At 34.3% G+C, this 24,677-nt stretch overlaps 3 protein-coding genes across 4 annotated transcripts in view; 2 read left to right on the forward strand and 1 right to left on the reverse strand.

Annotated features, from left to right (window-relative positions):
* LOC102581764 (GDSL esterase/lipase At1g71250-like) overlaps window positions 1–2,659 on the reverse strand; it is a 7,177-nt gene extending 4,518 nt beyond the window's left edge. The window contains exon 1 of the mRNA XM_015310326.1: window positions 2,498–2,659. Coding sequence (XP_015165812.1) covers window positions 2,498–2,659 — 162 coding nt within the window. The remainder of the gene's footprint in view (window positions 1–2,497) is intronic.
* A 9,986-nt stretch (window positions 2,660–12,645) lies between these two features.
* LOC102597749 (uncharacterized) lies at window positions 12,646–16,152 on the forward strand. Of its 2 annotated transcripts, none has more exons than XM_006351121.2 (2): window positions 12,646–12,849; window positions 15,660–16,152. In XM_006351121.2, exon 2 carries the CDS (start codon window positions 15,699–15,701, stop codon window positions 15,996–15,998), a length of 300 nt encoding a protein of 99 aa, XP_006351183.1. In that variant the 5' UTR covers window positions 12,646–12,849; window positions 15,660–15,698; the 3' UTR covers window positions 15,999–16,152. The 2 variants fall into 2 exon arrangements, with proteins under 2 accessions (XP_006351183.1, XP_006351184.1); XM_006351122.2 differs by lacking the exon at window positions 12,646–12,849 and adding an exon at window positions 12,856–12,967.
* A 1,520-nt stretch (window positions 16,153–17,672) lies between these two features.
* On the forward strand, window positions 17,673–24,003 carry LOC102598290 (probable arabinosyltransferase ARAD1). Its single transcript, XM_006351123.2, has 3 exons — window positions 17,673–18,467; window positions 21,569–21,822; window positions 23,183–24,003. Exons 1-3 carry the CDS (start codon window positions 17,837–17,839, stop codon window positions 23,732–23,734), a joined length of 1,437 nt encoding a protein of 478 aa, XP_006351185.1. The 5' UTR covers window positions 17,673–17,836; the 3' UTR covers window positions 23,735–24,003.
* The last annotated feature ends 674 nt before the right edge of the window (window positions 24,004–24,677 follow it).

Raw genomic sequence — 24,677 nt, forward strand, 5'->3', positions numbered from 1 at the left:
AGAGAGTTTTGGAAAATGTTTTCCTTAAGTTTTGAAGGGAAGTCATTTTCCTTACATTTGAGGAAAATGAGTTGATTTGAAAAACATTTTCCAAAATATTTAATCCAACCAAACATGAGAAAATTGGAAAACATTTTCCGAAAAATGTTTTCCTTCATACTAAACACACCCTAAACCAGCATTTATTTTCTAAATGCAAAATCCAAATGTATATCAGTAGTGACCTGTATATTAAGAAGGACAAGAGAAAAGATTCAAAATTGTAACCATGAGATACTGGTCATACCTTGCCAATCTCACTGAGTCTGAAACATCCATGCCACCTTTCATCAAGTCTCCGTTAAAGATATATCTTGCCTGCTTAACATCAATTCAGAAAATGTGGCTTCCACAGTGGACACTGGACATATCGAACACCAGTTGAGGGAGAAAAGAATAAGTTGCTACACCGCAAAGAAAGAGCCTCCTTAATGACATGGAAAAAAAATTGGATGTATGCAAAGGGTAGTACCGAAAAGTAAAGAACCAACAAAAAGATATGCAAAAAGGCCACCCACTCTTCTATACAACAAGGAACTACATGAGTGCACCAAAAGCAGATCAGGAATAGAGAATACTACTCAACTGAGTAAACTCACCTCTACCCCTTCAAAGATCTCCTATTTCTTCCTCTCCAAACAACTCACATTAACGTGAATGAAGCGACATTCCATACCCTGCGTTTTCTCCTCCTTTTTGGCATCTTCCAAAGCTTAAAGAAGACACTTCTTCCTACAAGGTTTAAAGTTCCTTAACGTAGAACATCCACCCCTCCCCCCACAGTTAACACTGTCCAGACAGAAACGTAAGAAACCATAACTGCAGAAGGACCCCCATTTGATCCATGACTTGATTTTGGATACATCACTCAAAAACTATTTTCCTGTTTTTATTTATTTTTGTCTTTTTATAAAACTTTTTTTTTATTAAATCAGTTGAGATTTGAAAAACCGCTTATGAAACTCAATTATTTGAAAGTAGAGCCAAAATCTAACTTATATTTCTTTGATTAATGAGGATGAGTCTAGCTTTTTACTATAGTTACTATCTCATATTAGTAATGGAATTTGAACTTTCCCTAAAAGAGTAGTTAAACTTCTAATTTTAATTAATAGGAGAGTAAGTGGTATATTGATCCATAGGTCCATGTCTTTCTACGGGTCGTAGACACCAACCGTAGAACCCAAACTCAATCCAAAATTTCACTAAGTCTGGAGCCCTTTCTACGATCACTTACCACGGAGCGTAGAACCTTTCACGAATCGACTTGGTGTTTCATAGGAATTCTTCTAAACTTGACATTTTTCTTTTCACGAGAGCCTTCCTACTGACCGTAAGACCTTGTATGTAGATGGGCTCATACGAACTGAACTAGTACCAATTTTCTGCAACTTTCGTTTCCAATTCAATTTACCAATTTTCGAAGTGTTAATAGTCATCCTCTGCCCTAAGAAAATATGCATGTTTAGATATCACATGAACATAATCCTTCATTGTTGTATAGTGAATCAATATATGAATATCTCTAAGAAAATTATATCTTATGTTCTGCTTCGATTTCACATTGTAAAAGTTTTTATGTATCTCCTCAAGTTTTGATATTCATATGAGAATTTCTCGTAATTATGTATTGCAAACTCTCTTTCTTCCCAAATAATAGTTGGCTATCCATGCACAAATGTTAGTTCTTCAATGGGAGTTAGAATTGTTGGGGTAACAATAGTTTCTTGTTTTAGAGTGGTAACATGAATTCTTTTGGGTGTAAATGTTATTGGATGGATCTTGGTTTAGGTTGGAATTTAATTACTTCATGTCAATTACGATAAATCAATCTTATCGTGGCACATAATAAATAAAGTCATTAATTATATTTTCAAATGGCCCCCCAAAAATAAGGGCATAATTGGCCTAATACGTTGATGTAGAAGCCTTTTAGAGCCAAAATGTAAACAACGGATATTTTGGTACCAAATTTGATAGTACAAGAGCATTTTAGGTCCTTCTCCATACTAATAATTCTTAAGGAAGTGAAAAAAGTGCATATATAAATGACACATCAAGTTGGAATTGAGCTATGAATAATATTTGCACAAATTCAAGAGCTAAGAGTATAAAGGAAAAATATATAAACGCATGTTATCTCTTGAGATACATTCTTGATATTAAATTCTTAGTATACATGCATTTGAAAATAAAATCATTGCAATTAGAAAGTAACATTAAGATCTTTCTAATTAGAATTTTAAGCGATATCATTTCTTGTGTCAATCACTGAAAATGTCAGTTCCAAATTCAATCGATTGACATAGAAACCAATTAATTCTTTTCCCTCAAATCCTCTTCTCTTAACTACACGTTCCATCCAATCTTCATATAATCCAAAAACTCCATCTATGTCTTTTTTCAACTTGAAGAGATGGTTAACTTGAGTGTCTTGATCCCAAAGAGGAATCATTACCTCACCTTCTTTCTCTACTATTACAGCGACTATAGGATCTAGATTCTTGAAGAGGTATTTCATATCACTCTCATTAAATCTTATACCTCTAAAATCCTTCGTCAACCATTTCACCAAAGGAAACTCACTTTCAACCTTATTCTTGCCTTTCTTCCAAAACATTTCATATATTTTAGAATTGAAATCTTACACCTTAATAGTTTGAAAGGTATAGCTCCTACTTGTATGTATGATTATGATGTTTGGTGGTATATATAATCCTCTAGTGTATTATTTCGGGTAAATATAATCTATTTAGATAAATAGTTAATCATTACAAAAATTATCCAAATTTTCCATTTTTTTTAAAGATCTATAAAAATATTAAGAAACGATTACCTCTTTTTAGATTGTAGATGAAATCAAATTAACTGATATTTTCTTTATTCTATTTTGAATCAATAACAGTTATTGTTATTTCCTATAAGGAAAATTACGTATTTTACCCTTAGACTTGTCTAGAAAGTCGAGTCAAATTTAAATTTATGGAGATTATTTACCATTTATTCGCGTTCAAAATGTATATTAGTAATGAATATATCACAGTAAATTCTTTGACGTGTCACATGACTAGTAAAATGGAATTCATGATCAACTCTTAGGTAGTTTGTCACACCCCGAGCCTATACTCTGGACGTGGCTGATACTCAATGCATTACTGGCCTGAGCATACCTATAACATGGCATTGGACATGAGCATACATCTAAACATATTAGAAAAATATATTTGAAAGCATTTGAAGAGATAAGTTTCATAAGAAAACAAATTTTATAACGTAAGTCATAGAAATTTAAAATCATTGTCAAATGATACGAAGGTCCAAACGTAACATAACTATTCATCTATTTATGAAGCCTCTAAACATAACTGAATAGTTTCATTTGGGACAAGGTCCCTGTAACACCCCGCATTTTACGTTGCCTTGTGGTATAGTTATGGACTCGGATTCCTATGCGACTAGTGACAATAGAATAGGTTTAAAATGAGATAGTAAAAAGTGGTATTTGATGTAAGGGTAAGGAGGTGATGCACATGCTTGCTTAAAAGTAAAGGACCATATTATTTCTCCAATTTAATAAGTGAAAACGTCCAAAAGGGACCTCTAAAGCACTCAAGCTTATCACATCTCCCTCATCACTTATTCTCCAGAAAATTGTTCCCAAAAGCCATATAAGCTCCAAGAGTTCTGGTCTATAGCTTCACCATTAAAATCTGAAGCAAACCCTTTCTTTTTAAAGTACAAGTTAGTAGAACATATCCCATCTTAAGGAATTCAGGTGAATAAATCTGATTTAACATTAAGTTATGGGGGAGAGGACAACCTAAACCTTGAAGAATCCAAGTCTTAGCAAGTAAGGTTTCTGTCCAGCAAGGTAAGCTATGGAAATTTTCATCCCTCTCTTGTTCTTGCATTGTTTGTGAAAGTTTTTATGAGTTAATGAAATAAAAAGTGTTGTCTCTATATGGTGTGAGCTTGGAGGAAGGATGTGCTGGTTGGGAAAGCCATGGAGTGGAGTCCCCTTAAATTTTGATTGTGAGCTCGTTTTGAGCATCTTAAATGTAATGTTAGTTGGAACTCATGGGATGTTGATCGGAAACCGTATGTTCATATTGCTATTTCCACATTGTGATGCTTAGGGACTGTTTTGTGTATCGTAAAATAAGGGGGTGTGGCTGGATATGTGCAGAGAAGTTATGGGAACTAGTTATAGGATAGAACATTGAAAGTGTAGTGATACACCACTTAATTGAGTGTTGCATGAGCTTACTTCCTACCATCCCTTTGTATATTATTTTCCAAACGTTATAAAGTCCGAGGAGTTTCAGAGGACCATATAAGAAGGTTGTATAATATATGAAAAAAATTAGAAGAGAATGGGTGGGAAGAACACCCTTGACGGGATCAATTATAGATTTACTGCCAATTACTGTTTTGGTCTGATCAAGTAGCCCAAACTTGTTTATTAGATACTAATGCTAGTTTTATTATTTACTCCATTGTAGATAAATAATCTGAAAGGAAGACGGTTAACTCATTGTAATACTCAAAGTTGTGTAGCAAAGGTATGTAAGGCTATTCGATTTCCTATTTCTTTGGCATGAAACCAACACTTGTATTACAAAAAGTAAGCTTTCTAAGTGCCCTTGGTAGTGACTGATCCATAGTTGCAGTTCCTACTCCCTAGAGCATTAAAGTGAGTACTCTAATATGAGTTTATTACTAAATGTGTGTGCTTACTCTACCAAGTATTAGCATGCAAGGTTTTAAATGTGTTTCATCGTCAAAGTACCCTTGACACGTATTCCCCTTATATAAATCAAAGTGATCCTAGATTACACATGGTACATATGTTTATATGTTGGACAATCTGCCCATATTGAGTCAACTTCATTCAATTGTCTATTCCATCATATATGTCATCTTATCACATGTTCATATGTTTCCTTTATTGGTTATTACTCCCATTGTGTTAGATTATTGTGTTACCTCACAAGATCCCTACTTGCTCTATTGTACATTTTATATGTACTTACTTGGAATATGTATCCGTCCTTAAGTTGAATTTGTCCACGTTCTCCCTTGGTTCCACTTTCATGTGTACTTTGTATTTGATATTAGTTAGTGAGTATTTGGCTACCATATAGAGTTCAAATCTCTTGGATGAATGTTAAATGTATTCACTTGATATGTGTTTCAATTTGAGATGTCAAAATGCTTACTGAGTCAGATAATCTCATAAGTATTACGTTGGTGTCACATTTGCTTCCCATGTCATTGTTATTATCGTAAGTCCACATTCACATGTCTTCTATTAGTGGTTCATAGTTCCAAGTCTCAACAATGATTATGACCACCAAAACAGCAGTCTTAGAAGAGTTATGATCATCAAAAGAATAATCTCAAAAGAGTTATGAACATCAAAACAACAATACTCAAAGATTAAAAAATACTAAGTGAAGCAATTTGTATAATGATGGGTGGCAACCCAGGGGCAAATGCCTAGCATGGGTCGATCCCAATTGGTATGGAAGGGTGGCAGCTCAGGGATGAAAGCCTAGCATGGGCCGATCTCAATTGGTTGAATTATGAGACAGCATCCCAGGGGTTAAATGCCTAGCATGGGTTATCCTCTTCTACCACTGATCAGCTAGTTATTTGTATCATATGTCTTATAAAGATTAGAACGCACAGAAAAGTAAAGAAAAGAATGTTACATACACGATTCCAAAAGTATAAGCAAATATGGTCTCTAATCCTTACCTATTTGTATTTGGTTTCACTTGAGCTCTCATTTTACATATGGTTGTATTATGCCTTACATATTCAGTACATTCTTTCGTACTGACGTCCCTTATTGGGGACGCTGCATTCCATGCTGCAGGTACAAGTACTCAACTAGTAGATCTCCCCCCATAGAAGCACATGATACTTAGCGGTTGTTGGTGAGCTCCAAATTGATTCGGGGCTTTGCCGAGTCTTTACTATGCGGATTTTGATAGTTGTACAATCATGGATTCTAGTAGAGGCTTTGTAGACATTTTAAAACTATCATCTGTATTCATAGTTTTACCTGTCACATGTATTGGTTCAGCTAGTCGACATGTGTTATATATGTAGCTTCTCAGTGGCAAATCTCTATGCATAGTAGTTCACTTTCTCGTCACAAGTCACTTGTAAAACATGTGTTCATATGGTACTTGTCCGCCTAACCTAGGGTGGGGTGTGACAGTCCCGATATACCTTAAAATCAAATATAAATTTCTAAAATATGTAGACTAATCCCTAAAAATCGAGAGGGGCTCACCAATAGCAGAAGATATGGAACCTAGCAAATGGCTTGATCATGTATCTGTGTATCTAAGTCTGCATCAATAAGAAAATGCAGCTCTCCCCACAAAATATTTGTAAGTACATATGAAATTGTACTATATGTAAAATGACGAAATAAAATATAACGTATATAACAGATCAATAGATACAACTAACATAGTCATAATCGTAAATTATGAAAGTTAAGAGATGACATCATTCTGACTACCTTAAGGATATTTCTTTCATTATATTTTAGTTCATTATGAGAGGTTAATAGTGTAACCGACATAAACCATTATGTGAGCGCATGAAGTGTGTTCTCATCTTGTTTAGTTAAGTCATCTCATACTTTGCCGAGTATAAACCATATGTATACATATCATATGGATCGATAATTAGCCCTTAGCAGGGGCATAAAGAGTCTCCCGAACCAACTATACGGTCCTTAACCTACGTCGGTAAATATAGTTTCAATGTTCGTCATTTAAACTTATGCCTTCTCAGTTAACTATTTATCTCCCTTAAGCTCACATGATCATGAAATAGTCTAAAGGCTCCTATTCATAGCATTCAACTACCATACTCCATACCTTCAATTCATATCATCATATCACTTTTGAATTCACGAGCGAGATATATCATATCAAAATAATAAAGCTGGAGAATCATAAGATAGCGTCATAAGGTCTCATATTTGAAAATTTTCACAAAGCATAGTTCTAATGTTCACAACATAAGAATTTTCAAGAACAAAATATTAAGAAATTGTCAAAGAGTTATCAAGAACTCATAAAGAAAAATATTAAAATAGTTCTCAAAATAAGAATTTATTCTTTCAATAAATTTTCATAAATTCATGTAGAAAATTTTAGGAAACTCACGCGAAAAGTATCATCAAGAACTTAAAATACTTTCATAGAGAATTCTTGGGGTTTTATGAAGATTCAAGAATAATTCAAGAATATGGGGTTTCGTCCTAACCCTAATTCATTCATGGAGGATTCTTTGAAACCATGGAAATGTACTTCATTGGGAATAAAAAAGTGTTCCCACACGTGAAGATAGCTTTATATATCTTAGTTGTCATGCTCCGAGACTAACCCCTAGATGCGACTCGATGCTTAGAGACACGAGTCACCCCAAGCTAACCTCATGGCATGGCATGACACTAAGATAACATAATAGAACTGAAAAAAAGAAGATAAATGAAATAAGTCTATTTAAAAAAGAATCTGAAATAGACAATATATGAGTTTACATATGTATAATCTAAACTGACTATCTAAAGCCTCTACTAATATGAGCTACTGGTAAAACCCTCTAACTAAATATAACTATCTCAAAAATGAAAGTAGAATACTATAAGAAGCATAAAAGGACCGCCCTTGGATATATAAAGACTCACCAAAAGCTATAACAAGCTGGCTGGATCTGTACTCACCGCAGGCCTGATAATGAGTGTTAGAACCTATATTATCAAACAATAAAGGCCTAAAGTATGAGATCAGTACTTTGAATGCTCCAAGTATGAGGAATATGTATAGTAAAATGATATATGAATATACTACATCTGTAAAAACATGTTGATGTAATGACCAAATAAAATAACATGAAGCTGAGATATATTAATATGAAATACATAGTTACAAGGTCACACAATAACTAATATCATGATTGTGGAAGATACTAATACTTGACATAAACCATGTGAGCTACAATATAGAATGTATTGCCCTCACACTGAAAAGTAGGTGTCCAGTACTTGTCATTGTAAGGGGCCTGAAAACTTAGGTAAGGTGGATCCACTAGCTAATGTCTATATAAGACAAAATTCTACGGTGACACGTTGTTATGAATTTAGGGATTGCTTCTAAAGGGCCACAAACGCTGATCGGAGACCTTTATCCCATAAGGATGCTCGGGTGCTTAATATACTCCCAACTGAAACATGCATAATCTGGAAACAGTAATACTATTATAATAATGAATCATACTAATAATATTTCACTAGTGGGTTCCTTTCACCCATTAGGTCCCTAGAATTCAGTTAAATCTTCAGATTTTCATAAACTGTTCAGACCTAGGATTTTCTAGATTTTCAAAATTTATTGTGATTATGGCTCCCTTGATCTAGAAAACTTATTTCTTGATAAATTTAGTATAATTCCATGCATATCACTCAGTTCTACCCTGTGTAATTTATCCTAGTTCATGAATTATACTGGCTAAGATAATCAGACTGAAAATCATGCTTCAGATTTCGAATGTCATATTCTCAATATATAAATGTTGCATTCTCACTTAGCATGTCAATGTTTTGAGCTCTTCAGTATTTAGTGCATTTTAGCTTCATGAATATTCAGTTGGGAGTAGACTTAGCACCGAATTGGACTAGGGTTCAACGTACCCTTAAAGTCCCAAAATTATGTGCCCGCGTAGGTTTATAAGTCTTCTCAGTTGGGCATCAAATTCAGTAATCATGCCACAATCATGCCTCTATATCCCTACTAAGGTATATTGGGTCCTCTCGATGGGGCATATACATCAGACTCCACGTTTAACTCACGTGGTTTATGTCGATTAATAGTAGCTCCCACAGTTAGACTCTTAGTGCATTGATCAGGTTTTTAGCAGTTACTTTAGTGTTCAGTTCAGCATGTTATCTTCATGACTAGTACATGGCCATTGTATCCCGTTCATCTTTCAGTTATACTTCAGTATATATCTATATGTTTGTTCAGATTATATCATTGCTCAGTGATGCATTGTTTAGCTTAGCATATTTATATCTTGTATGCGTAGTACATTCCAAGTATTGACGCATACTTTGCTACATTATTTCATGATGTAGGTCCAGGTACTCAATATTCAGATCACGCTTAGTTTGATTTTCAGTCCGAATTCAGCAGCTTCAGTGGTGAGTCCTCATACTTCGAGGACAACAGACATGCTTTACTTTCCTGTCTTTATTTCTAGTTTTCAGTCTTGTTAGAGTTAGCTGAGGGCATGTCCCAACAACTCAATTCAGTTAGAGGCTTTTCATACATAGTAGTAGTTTCAGCTCGAGTTGTTAAGTGTTGTTTCAGTCATCACTAAACTCTTATTATATTTTATATTTTCAAACTAGTTGGGCTTTTCCCCATTTCAGATATCCATTGTTTTTAGCTTCCGCATAGTATATGATTTACTTAGTTATTTTTCAACATGCTTGATATATGTCAGACTCAGGGTTAGCTTGGGGTCACTCGTGATCCTAGGTCCCGTGTTACATCTAGGGGGTAGCCTTGGGGAGTGACAGTAAACTTGGAAACAACTAGGGCTGGTCATTCGATCGGTTCGGTTCGGTTTGCAAATTTCAGTTCGATTTTTTGGTTTTCCGTTTGGTGAAAATGTAAACCAAAATCGAATTAAAATAAATTTGATTTAGTTCAGTTTTCACAAATTCGGTTCGGTATATTTCGATTCGGTTTTTCGATTTGAATATGATCATCTTGGGCCCTTTTCTTTTCATCATTATCACTGGACTTTTAAAATTGGATCAATTTTTTTTAAAAATAGCTTTATAACTAAACTAATGAACAAGTCTACAATATTATAGATATGTGAAGCAAAAACAAGTGATTTGGTTTATTGAAAATTCAGCCAAAACCATCAAAGACTTTTATCGAAAACCAACAAACTTTTTAGAGTTCTTGGACTGTCCACATTCTCTACAGAGTTGTGGAAGACACCATAGTTGACATCGGATCGACGTAGTCTTGTGGCATCGGCGATGGTGGTCTCTACTTTGAGTCTGTCGGCGATGGTGGTCTTGTGGCGTCGACGATGGTTGGGTATTGCGAATTTTGAGATTGAAATTTTTTTATTCACTTTTAAGTTTAGGGATTTTATATTTGGGTTGGGCTAAAATTTTAATTTGGGCTCTTTTTATAGGCTGAATAGTCATTGAGAAATATCTAAATATTTGAGTTGCAATAAAAATTGATTTTTTGGTTAACCGAATTTAATTATTTCCAAACTGAAAACTGAAATTTTAAAATATAAAACTGAAATCGAAAAATCGAAATCAAAATTTAAAAAAATTCAGTTCGATCGGTTTTAACCAAAATATGCCCAACCCTAGATACAACCAACATACTATCTTTTTGAAAAATATGTTAAACAACATGTCTTTTTCTTCTTAATTGTTAGGAAAGTAAGGTCGTCTTTATTATTAGTGGTGGATATTTGTGAGTTCAAGTGCTTACAAAATTATGATGTGAGATTTTAATATGTTATGTATCAAAATTTTGGTTTAAAATATCCAGATGTAAACAGTTTCATTCAGATGTCTCATGTTGCTTGGTTGATCATTGCATTAATTCTTTGTAACTACACACTATAACCTAACAATAACTATGGTTGAGTTTCAAATAACTTGGGACCGGTGATAGGAAACCTAAGCAATAGTAATGAATGTTCTGAGACAATGAGGAAAAACTTTTATGATGTTAACAGTTTTAGGGTCATTTTTGACATATGCATGATACAACAGACTATAATAAAAAAAAAGAGTGATAGAAGTTCATAAGAAAGGAGTCGAAGGTCCTCCATTTGAATTTAGTTAATTTTGTTCTTGTATGAACATGATGTTCCACTTTACATGGGAGTGTTGTTGCTTGAGTCTTTTTGGTCTCTTCTATAACGTCTGATGTTCTTTATAACTTTCTGAAATTTAAATAAAATTTTGTTACTTCTGACAAACTATTTACATGGAGATTTTCTTAGACTTCTTTCTTATACTTAAAATCTTTCTATGACTCATAATTTTTGTGCAACAAAAATGAAAATTAGAAAAATATGGCACTTCAAGATTTCGAAGGAACCCTTTGCCTTAAGATAAATTGTTCTTGACAATGTAGTGTATGTATCGAAAATACAGATATTACTGAATGATCATATGTAAACTTAATCAAATAGTTTAATCCCATGCGAAACACGGGTAATTTATGAGAAAAGGCCATAAATAGTCCCTTAACTATATGAGTAGGTCTAAATTGGTCATTAACTATACTTTTGTTGGTTTTAGTTCTTTAACTATTCAAAAACTTATCCGTTTTGGTCCTTAACTATACACTTATCAGTTTTAGTCCTTTACTATTCAAAAACTTATCAGTTTTGGTCCTTTAATTATACACTTACCGATTTTAGTCCTTTAAGTATTCAAAAACTTAGGTCTTTGTCCATTTTTTAAATACAAATAGCTTAGGTTTATACCAACGGAACTCTTGGTGAAGTCAAATCTTTAACCCATTTTTAAAGTTGTTTCTCTACCTCCGCTACTTTTTCTTCAAATTATTTTTATGGAAAGAACAATAACCTCAACGATTCAAAATAAAATCAATGAGGAAAGAAGATATAAATCCTAATTTTATTCAACGGAAGATAAAATGAAGCATATAATTATTGCTAATGACTTCAATAGTTGTGTTCCCTTCTTTGGCGGTTTTCAGTTCATAATCAACGTGAATTTTTTTAATTCTATTTTTCATACAAAAGAAAATAAGAGATTTGATCTTATTATTCAAATTTCTCTACGTAAAATAATATGAATAGACTAATAAAATCAATCCATTAAAAAAAACTAAAAAAGTTGTATATCTACCATTTTATAAGTTTCAACTTGTGAAAAATTAAACAAATTCCCTTCAATAAAGTCATTGGAGTAAATTTTTTGAATTCAACGGGTATAATTTTTTTCTTTTTATAATAAAGTTTAGCATATTGAATTCATTAGTAGCAATAATATGCCACATTTTATCGTCCGTTGAATGAAATTATGACTTATATTTTTTCTCTCCGTGAATTTTATTTTGAATCGTTGAGTTAAGGTTCTTTGCATAAGGGTAATTTGAAGTAAAAATAGCGGGAAGAGTGGAACAAATGATTTAATTTCTCAATATATGGATTTCATTAATATAAACCTAAGTTATTTGTATAAAAATGGACAAAGACCAAACCTGATAAATTTTTAAATACTTAAAAGACTAAAACTAATAAATATATAATTTAGGGACTAAAACCGATTAATGTATAGCTAATAGACCAATTGAAGGATTGAATCCGACAAAAATATAATTAATGGACCATTTTACACCTACTCCTATAGTTAAAACACTATTTATGGCATTTTTCCCGAGAATTTACCTAGTAAGTAAAGTAATATTGAATGAATCTAGATAAGTTTTTGTTTGATCATCTCATAATAACTTAAAGATCCTTAAAAAGATTTGTGCTTGAATATTATATATGTACATAAAATTTCAAAAGTAAAAAGAAGTTATTTTACCAAAAATGATTCTAAGAGGGGTAGTTTAGTATTGTACAAGATAATTCAAGATTGGTTAGAGTATACACCCAAAGCATTTATTTTTGTGGATTTTACAGATTTTGAGTGAGACTTTAACGACCCAACAGATCCTTGAACTCACTCCAACATTCATCTGCCCACAAGTTAAGGTTTGTTTAACAGATCTCAATATTTTGTGAAATGGGGAAATAATTCAATTTTGTGGGGTTTTCTTGATTTTTCCTATAAGGGTTCTTTTGTTTGTGTGCCTTGTGTTAGTGATCTGTGGTAAGTTTCTTGCCTTACCCACATTTTCTTTTGGTTGTTTGTTTCTTGGGTTCATTGGTTTTCCTATATTGTTGCTATTGGGGTTCTCCTGTGTATACCCTTTTTGGTAGAGGTACTTCTTAGTGTTATGGTGTATTGTATGTAAATCTTGAGTTCCTTATAAGGGATTCAAGGTGATTGTTTTCTGTTTCTCAGATAGTGGTGCCTAGAGGATTTTGTTTTGCCAACAATGAACTGATATAGCTCAGTCCTTTTTTCTTTCTTCTGTTTTGAATTTGAGTTTCCTGGACGGTATGTGGTGGAACTCGGGTTTTGATTTTTATTATTGTACATTGAGTGCATCAATGCTGGGTTGTAAGGTATTGTTTACAAAGTAGGTATGGGTGGAATTCTTTCGTTCCGGAAGCTTTGCCTTAATTTCTAGGCTTAGTTGCTTTTGCCTTGTGCTATTGTGGGATTGTTGACCCATGAATTGAAAATGCAGTATGTTGTAATTGGAATGAATTTTCATGTTGTAGGAGGTTTTATGAAATTGTTAATTGTAGATGAGAATTGCTTTTCGCTGAAGTGAATTCTGTACTTTTGCTTCATTGAGCAGCTGCGGATTTAACTGTTAAAGGTTTCATTTTTTTCAATTTTCTAATCAAGGGGTGTAAATAGGTTTAGGATTATGTTTCTTTTTAGTTACCCTTTTGTCTTGACAGACGCTATAATCAGATACCAAGGGAGAATATTATTCAGTATCACATGTTCTATGGAGTGCTTTCTTATGAACAGTATGCATATGATTGATTATTTGGGTGCCACTGTTAGAATCTTTTTGAGCAGAGGGTATAATGGAAACAACGTCTTTACGATGTGATTAAATCATAGACTCAAGACATATTTTCTATCATATTAAAGTATGCGTCATCTGTGTCTGTGGTCTATGACAAATTGTTTTACTTCAGAGGGAAATGAAGGAAATAATCTGTATTTGACAGGTTTTGTATAGCTGGAATTTGGTAATGTCTTCTTGAGTTATCTGTTGATTTCTTGCTTTTCTTTTGGTGGGTTTTTGAAGCAAGATAGCTTTTGAGCTTCTGATTCATCCAAAGAAAAACAAAGGGCACCTCATATAACTCTTCATTGTCCCTTATTCTTAATATAGCCCTGGTAGTAGCACCTTTTCTTTTTTGTTGGTAACAAGAAGGAATATAATGATTTTCGACTTTTAAATTCCAAATTTGGAAGACGGTTACATAACTGGACGAGGACAACTAGCAATAATAAGAAATAGTATGTTTTCATATACTGGTAACAGTTAAGGTGCACTTTGTCCATGCACAAATATGAAATACACAAAGCACATTGTTTTGTGGAAGTATGACTCTAGAAAAAAGTTAATGCTGTAAATGTATTACTGTTACGCATCTAGAATGTCTAAGTCATGCTTATAGTTCTATTTCTTTTCTTTATTAAGATGCGTAGTGGACCTTTTATTCCAGTTTCTTTATCAATGGGTTTGTGAGTGTGCCTGTATCCTATTATAGGTATCTCTTGACTTGAGGACTACAATTTTTTGGCTTGACATTTTGCTGTCTCTTCATATTAGTTCACATACATTATGACCGGAGCCAAAAAGTTTTCATACTCTGTATTGAGATCGTAGGCTGAAAATTGCTAGTAAAATGATTGGTTGGTTTTGGAGTTGGCAACTAATCATACTGAAAGAATGATGTTAAAGAATGGTTGTAAAGCAAAAAGAAGTACTCTTAGTGGTAATTAGTATGACTTAATTCAGGTTGATAAGACGCTAAGTTTCAATAGATCTGATTTCTTTTGGGCCAATTAAGGTTGATTCAACTTCTTACATCTGTATGGACTGATTCAGAAAATTGGAAGTTTAATTTGGTCACTTCAGGAATTAGAGAGACTGAGAGAGAGCTTTATGTTGTGTTCATATTTCGTAATGCATTTTATTCAGTCACCTTATGAGAAGACGCTGTAGAAGGTCTTGATCAAAAAAAGAAGCTGTAGAAGGAATAGGAGAGGCAGTCTCTACGTATTTTATTGATTTTTGAAATAAATGCTCATTTTCCTAGGATAGTTGTCTACTAGTCGAAAGGTTGAGCAGTTAATTGTAAGCACTCTATGGGGCACTTTTAATAGCCTGCATCTTCGTAGTCATAATACAAATATGGTGGCACAACACTCTTCAGTCCTATGTCTTGTTTCGTTTCTCCAAAATTTTATATGAGGTTTGGATTGTATACGATTTGTTAAGTCAATTTGGCACTGGAAAATGTTTGTACTAATGGATGCTTATTAGAATAGAACACTTACTTTCATGAGTTTCCCTAGTATGTTAGTAATTTGTGACCCTGCATTTTCTGGGGAAACATGTTCTTTGTTTTTTGGCATAGGATGAGCTTGTGTTCGATGTGGTTGTTGCTAGCTTGTACTGTAATTATTTGGTGAAATTGCAACATGGTTTGTTATATTGGCAAAAGTTGAAAATGTTGCATGTCACCAAAAGTTTTAAGGATTTCTACTAGCAATCATCGCATGTGCATAAATTGATTTATGGTTTCTACACTTCCTTTCCTATCATTGCAACCACAGCATATCACACACAGACACATTTTTTCTCCATATTTTCCTTTGCCATGGACCTTATGTTCTTTGAATTTCCTGGAATGTGTCATTGCAGCAAACCGTTTTCACATCTTGAGGCTGCTCAAAGTGAAACATGAGTCTGGCATGTCTGGTGTGCCATAGTGTTGAAAGCCCATCACAGTCCTTCAGAAGTTACTCTGTTTCAAGTTCAGACAATGATGGAAGATGTTCAGCGATTGCCAATTGTTTGATCAAGAAGATATCACTTGGCCACCCCGCTGCAAATGGTGGCATCACAACCTCTAAAGTTACCCCTCAGCCTAGTGATACGAGTAATGGCATAACAGGCCCCCCACGGCTTGTCAGAAGTCGTGCTGTGAGGAGGGATATAGTCAGAGACTGGAACTTTGATGAGGTTGCGTTGGAGCGTTAGTCCAGTAACTGCTGGAATGTAGGTGCAGAAGAGACATTATGCTTGCCTTTTAGTGTTAAATCAGATAGAATTTTGAATGCAGTACTTTGAATCTAGTTTTGGGTGCAAATGTCACACTACGGAGGATTTCTATATAAATTATCTGTTGATATTCCCTTTCCTTCTTCCTTTTCATTTTTATATGCCAGTGTTTTGGCCAGATATTGAGTTTTATTAATTCCTAGAACTGAAAGAAAATAATAGAGCAACTTTGACAAAAATAATCCTATCAAAGTTTAAAGATTGACATGCTAAATTAGTATCGTTATAGAACTATTAAGCTATTAACTTATCGGTTATTGATTGTTATCAACTTAACCATTAAGATTTGACCCAAAAAATGTCATTGAAAATCATTTAGAAACAAGGTGACAAATCAAATCAACCATGCACATGAGTTGATAGATTGCATCTTGATCTAAAGCAAACACTGTGACATTGTAAAATAACCAAGAGTAGGGTTGTTCATGGTTATGGTTAAAAAATCAAATCGAACTGCAATCTCAACCAACCGATTAAAAAACCGATATTTAGTTTGGTTTGGTTTTAAATTTTGAAAACCGATACTAATTGGTTTGGTTTTTGATTTTACTAAAAAAACAACCAAACCGAACTGATAAATTAGATATATAAATTTTATAATTATTTAGATATTACTCATAAATAAAATATAAATATTTTGTTAAATTTTAATTAACCTAAGTCTTTTAACTTTATCATTTTCTCAAGCACGACACTTTAGCCCAACTATAACAATCATAATTTAAGTCCATCAAAATCCATTTGTCTTTACCTACCCTACTTCACATAAAATAGTCACACTTTCTCTTAATTGAATCACTTTGTTCGTATAATGATAACTCTGGTATTGTTTAATTGCTTAATTGAACCGACAATAGCTTTTTTGTGGATTGTTTATGTACTAGGTGTTTGTGTCTATTGAGATACGTACGTCCTAAAAAAAAACTATTACTTTCAAACCGAATAAACCAAAAAAACTGAACCAGACCGATAATAACCAAATTGACGGGTTTTTTTTTTGTTTGGTTTGATTTTGTTTTAGAAATTTATAAAACCGACTATATTGGTTTGGTTTTAGTTTTAATCAATAACCGATCCAAATCGAACCACGAGCACCCCTAACCAAGAGTTTGAGACAACCAAAAATAAAAATATGAAACTAAACTCTAAGTTAAGGACTTTATATACAAAATTGTATAAATATTATTGTTTAATTTACTATTGAATAACGGTTAACTCATTAAGAAAAAAACAAACCTCAAACCGTTAAGAATCGATAATCCAATAATAAAAAATTCAAAACTGTTATCAAAATTGCTAAATTAATAACTTTTTTTTTTAATTTATAGGGAAAAAGGATAAATATACCCTGAACTGTCGTAAATGGTATGCAAATACCTCCGTCATACTTTTGGGACACTGGTGCCATATGCTCTAGTTTTTGGACGGCAGGGGCACCAATGTCCCAAAAGTATGATGGAGGATATCTACATATCATTTACGATAGTTCAAATATAATTATCATTTCCCTAATTTAAATTATCGATTTCAGTTCAATTTTGATCTGGACTCCCTCGCTCCATCCAGGTTAAAACATGCTGTCACTGAAAATACAGATGGACCACTTTAGGTAAGGGGTGATGAAAACATAAATCCAAATCTTTCCACTATTGGTAATATTTCACAAAATCTATGAAAGTTGTGTTGTTATTGACAAATTTCCACTAGTAGTATTACTTTATCACAGAAGAATAGAAGTGAAGGGATTGTCAAAGAAAATGATACCATTGAAGAACACTGCCACCCGTTCATCCTGCAGCATCCCATCTCTCTTCATCTCCCTTTCTATACTCTGCATTCTACCAATCTCTCTTTTCTTCTTCCGTTCTTCTCCAACCCCACTTTCCCTAAACCCACAAATCAACCTTCAAACATCTCCAAATTCCATCAAAGTTTATGTACCAAATCTTCCAAGATCTCTAAACTATGGCTTATTGGAAAATTACTGGGATTTAGATTCAGATTCAAGAATTGGGAGTGAAGTAGACAATCAAATAAGAAAGACCCATATAGGAAAAAGTTCCAAGAATTCCCTTCCTTATCCAGAAAACCCAATAATCAAACAGTACAGTGCTGAGTATTGGATCTTGGGGGATTTGATGACACCTGAAAAATTAAAACTTGGATCTTTTGCGAAAAGGGTGTTTACTGCTGAGGAAGCTGATGTGATTTTTGTTCCTTTTTTTGCGACATTGAGTGCTGAGATGCAACTGATTGTGAATAAGGGTGTGTTCAGGAAGAAAGAGGGAAATGAGGACTATCAGAGACAAAGAATGGTTGTGGATTATTTGAAGCAAACTGAGGCTTGGAAACGCTCTGGTGGTCGTGACCATGTGTTTGTTATTACTGGTAAGTGGTATACATCCTTATATGTCATTGCCTTCGAAATGTTCAGCTGCTGTTCATGTCAGTCATTTTTGTTCATGACATTTTAGCAGTTTTACCCTGTATCTAGTTCTTTTGTTTATGTAGTTGTATCGAAATCAGAGAATTTAGGCGGAAATGGGAATTTATTACTAGTAGAAATCAATACAACAGTAACTACCTTGAATGAGCAAAATAAAGGAGGAAAGATTTGAAGCTAAAACTCCATTAATGAGCTTGAACTCCTCCGTGATTCCCTGAAAGAATTAAGAAGATGAAGATGAAGATGAGAAAAGATCGAGAGAGAGGAAGGAGTAGGGAGAAGATATTTTGGGTAGTTGGAATTGTTCCAGATTTAGCATAACCCTTTGAACCAAGTTAATGTGTGTATACCCTTCGGGGTGGCCCAGTGGTTTGGGCTTGGGACTTTCATGTTGGAGGTCTCAAGTTCGAAACCCCTTGCCAGCGAAAGCAAGGGGTTTGCCTTCTGGGTCTAGCTCGTCGCACCGGGATTGCCTAGTGCGGGTTACCTCTCCTAGGTGGTTTGCGAGCTATTGCATAGGAGCGGGGGTTTTACCCTGTGCGCACTCAAAAGATAGCGGCTGCGGGTTTCCTTGTCATAAAAAAGAAGAAGTTAATTTGTGTATATGTGAGAGTGAATAGCACTTAAAACTGAAGTGCTTCCCATGTGCCCCAGTAATATTTGGGTTCATGACATCTTTTCCACGGGACAAGTTAGTCGTTCGCTACCTAAACTACTATCCAATCACTAAGTATACATCTGTAGATGATACATTAATTTCTTGAGGAAATTTGAAGTTATAATTCTTTTCTTAATTGGAGATGATTTGAGATAGAAGTTATAGGAAAATTCTAGATTTGGTAGTTGAGTTGGATTGGAAGATACAAGATGCTACTAAAAAGTAAAACAAGAATGATTGCAATTTTGATGGAGAAATTTAGAGTTTGCGGTTGTATTGTTCTGGTGCCACGGATCTGAATTAGCAATTTGATGGGGAATTTGTGATTCATCATAACTATGCTCCGGAGTCTGTTAATCTTTTTAGTTACTGTTTTATTGTGCACCGTTACTTGAAAGATTGGACATCGGGTGTTTCTAGATGAAGCTTGTATAGTTCTTTGTTTATGCATGTGTCTTAACGATTATAGAGACTCCTGGTACCATCGGTACCTTATGCAATAGATGGTATTGAGATAGAATTTGATCTTTTTGCAATTAGGATAACCATTTGTAGAGGGGTTCCATTCTTCTGTATTTCTTAGTTTTTGGTTTTAGTAACTTCCGAAGTGGAAATAATCTGCATATGAAATTAGGTAGTTTTCCTTTTCTTTATTTCCCCCCCTGAAATAAAAGAAGGAACTGAGCCAGCAAAGTTTTCTGGATATTCTTTTGTAAATGCTCTTCAAATGGCAGCTGAATGGCTTACCCTCTATAGGTGTTTGAGTTGATGGCTAGCTCACTTAGTGAACATCCTTACCGTTCACCAAGTAGGTGGAGGATTCCAACTTCGTATGTAGCATCCCATTCCTCCTTTTCCTTTTGTCCAACGCCTTGTGTTATGGTAAAAAAAATTTGAGAAAAAACCGGTATAGCTGCTTCAGCATTGTTGGATGAACGGACATCACTCATTCAACTCTAATTGAAGAAATTAAGGGCATAACTGGTGGAACTGGAAATCTGAATTTAATGAAGATGATTGTCAAGAAATAGGTGGATATTAAGCTTAGACTTTCATTTTTTAGCGTAGATTCAATTGGTTGATGTGTTAGACTGCAGCCGCAATGTAATTCATGAATTCTCATATAATACTTATGTTCAGGGGCGGAGGCAGCATATAATGAGGGGGTTATCCATACTACTTATACAGGGTTAAAATTATTTTTTAGGTATGTATAATAGATGTCGAACCCCCTTCCACTAGTTCGTGTGTTTACTTCTCAAATTTTGAACCCCCTTATTAAAATTTCTGGTTCTGCCACTGCTTATGTTGGCTATTGTACACTGTTTGTATATAGTTGTATTCTACATTTACTCATGCTTACAACCTTATCAAACAGTCACTGAAAGATGCTGCTAAAAGTTGCTGATTTCTATGCTTGTCGAATCCAACTTGGACTCTTATATCTTGCAACACAACTTAAAATTCTGTATAAAAATCATCCGGATAGTGGCACTTCTGTTATGTAGAGCTTGCCTTTTTACATCATCAGAAGCTTTCAGATAAGAAAGCTGTCCGATTTTAGGTTTGGTTTTTTTAGATTTTACTGGGGAGCAGCTGAGTTATGTAATATACGCTAAGTCGTAACTATGAGCCTAGAAGAGTTTGATCAGACTTAGTAACAACTGTTCAATTTGTCAAATGTACTTATCCTTAAGTGCTTGAATCTTATAAGGCAAACATAATAAGCGGGGCTCTTGGAGACCTTCTTAAGGGCACATGGATTTGATAGGGATGTGAAGAGTGATTAATTGACCTAGGTGGAGAAGTGGTTCCCCTGCTTGCTTTTTGCATAAACAGGCATGCACTTATGGAGATTCTCCAGGTGAATGTCAGTTCATTCTTCATGGCATATATCTGGTGAAGTGCACTACTATTTTGATGGTATTTTGTTGAATGAGCCATATCTTGCTATTTCAGTCTCCTTCTGTTTTCCACCTATATTATTTAATCCAATGCAGTTGTGATCACCGATTAATTATCCTGCAAACATTTTTCATCACACATCCTTTGCTCCACCTTGAATATTACCCAGTATTCTGTTTCTTTCAGTTGCTTTGTGATTGGAAAAAGTTGTTTGTTGGTATGATGTTGACTCTTTATCATGTGCAGTTGCTTAACTGATTTTAGAACTCATGTATGAGCATGAATTGTAAGTAGCAAACAATCCCAAGTTTCTTTTTGTAAGATCGTCTTACCAGCCTTGCTTTTCTATTGACTGTGCGATTGTTCTTTCCCAATTATGTTCTGCCTGAAAACAAATTGGAAGTGGAACAACATCTTAGCATCTTATATTTAGTCTCTGCAATGTCAGGTTATTTTAAAACTTGAAGCATTCTTTGGCAGACCCTGTTGCAATGTGGCATGTGAAGGCTGAGGTTGCTCCAGCAATTCTCCTGGTGGTTGATTTTGGTGGGTGGTACAAGCTTGACTCAAAAGCATCTAATGAGAGCTCATCTGACATGATACACCACACTCAAGTTTCATTGCTGAAGGATGTCATTGTGCCTTATACCCATCTACTTCCTCGTTTGCCCTTATCTGAAAACCAAAAACGAGAAATCCTTCTTTACTTCAAAGGGGCTAAACATAGGCATCGGGTCAGTACTATTAACTTTTTCCAGAAGTCTAGCTACATATAAATTGCAACCCTGCTTCTAATAAGTTGTGTATATGATCCATTTTTATGTATAAGTTAGGTCAAACAATTATTTTGTCTTAAACTTGAGGGTTTTTAATTGCTTGTTCACATATGACTGCAGCTCTTTGCAATAATGACACAAACTAATGGAGACAACTTTGTCATTAAATATTAGGTGTTTGTCATCTGATTGATATGATAACATTGTCTTTCATGGATACCATTTTCATCCAAGATATTTTACCCAAGATCATTTCTTAAGACATTTTTTGTTATTTGGTCAGACATAAAGTTGGTGGAATGTAATGGTGGTAGAAGGTGGATCTGGCACATGGATCTTGGTGTTTGCTGATATGTAACTTATATTTGTACATATGTTGAAAAGAGCAGGTGGAATGAGATGAAAAATGACATGACTTCACAATGTAATTCCAACAATCTGAATGACTTCATAAAGGGAAACAATTTTATAAAAGCTTGGGAGAAAACTAGTAGCTTGAATTATATTAAGGCCTGGTAGAAAACAAGGTCCTTGAATGCAAGGGTGTTGCATAGCGTCAATGAAGTAGGTGAAAATGGGTGATCAGGGTTCTTACCCCAGCAGGGACAACAAACACTAGGTAATTTTTTTCCCACTTACTTAAGCCGTGGTGGATAGAGTTACTTGGTACTTGTGCTGGTAGGAGTTAGCGAAGTACCCAATGGAAAATCAGTCTATTAGATAATCATGCAAAAGTTTTGGTCACTTAAGGATGTAATTGTCTCGTGTAGCTATTTGCTGCCTCCTCCTCCCAACTATTACAGACACAAAAAACCCTTTGCTTCAATGGAGCTAAACATAGGCATTGGGTAGTTTGTTGAGTGCTTCCAGACATCCACATAAATATATAGTCTTCTTCCGTCTTGCAATCATACTGAGTGTATGATCCATTTTACTTGTGAGTCAAGTCAATTAATCTATTCTTGCACTGGAGCTTCTTCACAAGATTATGACTGAAACTCCTCTCCATCATCAGATTGTCAGAAAACAATGTATTTGTATTTCAATATGATTGTAATTTCTTGGACTACTGTAAATGAACTTGCTCTATGTCTAGAAACGTTTTATATGTATAACTAAGTCATTGATTGGTAAAATCATTGTCAGAGTGAAGCACAAAAAGGACCTTCTGTTGTATGCTTATCATTCTTGATTTGGCTACAAGTTGTACAATTTTTATAGACATTTCTGCTCATAAAAGGTCTCTATGTCTAGATTAAACCATAACATCCCACTTCTTGCTCACCAGACTTAAATCGTCTTGTATTTCTTTGTGCAGGGAGGCATTGTTCGGGAAAAGCTTTGGGACTTGCTAATAAATGAACCCAGAGTAGTGATGGAGGAAGGCTTTCCAAATGCCACTGGAAAGGAGCAGTCTATAAAGGGAATGCGGACTTCAGAGTTCTGCTTGCACCCTGCAGGGGACACACCAACCTCATGCCGACTTTTTGATGCCATTCAAAGTCTTTGTATTCCTGTCATTGTTAGTGACAACATCGAGCTCCCATTTGAAGGGATGGTGGATTATTCAAAATTTGCAGTGTTTGTGTCAGTTAATGATGCACTGCAACCAAGTTGGCTCGTGAACCATCTTAGAAGCTACTCCTATGAGCAAAAAGATAGGTTTCGGCATAATATGGCTGTAGTACAGCCCATTTTTGAGTATGAAAATGGTCAACCAGGCGGTATTGGTCCTATATCTCCAAATGGTGCTATAAATTACATATGGAGAAAGGTTCACCGAAAACTGCCCATGATTAAAGAAGCTATCATCCGTGAGAAGAGGAAACCTCCCGGTGTCTCAGTTCCCCTTCGTTGCCATTGTACTTGAGTTTTTTGAGTCTTTTTTCCTTTGTCTTGCTTCAAAAGGTAATATATCATATCATACATGCTTCATACTACAGGAAGGAACTAGTCTAAATCACAGTACACTGAGAAATCATAGTTTTTCATCAAGGCTTTGTTTAGTTTGAGCAATGTGCCTTTCAGAGGAAAGAGGTTGTGGTCCAAAATTTTAGTGCTAGTAGGTAGCTTAATTGAATCTCTTTGTATAAACACAAATTCTTATGAGATTTTGATAAGGTGTGTTATTCAGTTGTACTTGCCTATAATCCTGTTTATTTGGTATGTAGGAAAACATCCCTTGGGAATCAACTTCCTTCCTCTTTATTAGAGGAAAATGTGTTTTCAAGGAAAATATTTAAGCCAACCAATATCAAATATGAAAAAGTTAGTATTATTTAAAGTGAGAATATTTATGGTTGAGTAATTCATGTGTATATAGAAGATACATATCCCTCAAGACACTCAGACAAAGTTTACATTTGTGAAAAGTAATAAATAAATAGAAGGTGAATAATATATTAAGGAAGATATTTTTGAAAATAAAGTAGTTGGCAAAGAATGGAGACTAATCTGAATAATAGGAAATCCGTGAAAATCGAAAGTCTTTTTCCAATGAGAAAAAAAAAACACAATTTCCATCTTTAACAGCAAATCTCTCTTCTAATCCAACCCTTTATAATAACTATTTTCTGTGTTTAACTTTATATATTAAACAAAAATTGGGTTATTTCATTCTTGATTTCTTATTAAGGCAACTTTACAATGAATTACCTTTCAATGAGAGGTAAAAAAAAGGGAAAGGTTGATTTCATGATCAAACAGGTAAAGCCATACACTAGAAAGAGGTATGTATTCCTTTTCTCTTATAAAATTTAGAAAATTTTCTATGTATCAATGTATGCATCTGTGATTTACATATCCATACACAC

The sequence above is a fragment of the Solanum tuberosum genome, unplaced genomic scaffold, assembly GCF_000226075.1.
Source record: "Solanum tuberosum cultivar DM 1-3 516 R44 unplaced genomic scaffold, SolTub_3.0 scf00133, whole genome shotgun sequence".
In the NCBI taxonomy this organism is placed as follows: domain Eukaryota; kingdom Viridiplantae; phylum Streptophyta; class Magnoliopsida; order Solanales; family Solanaceae; genus Solanum; species Solanum tuberosum.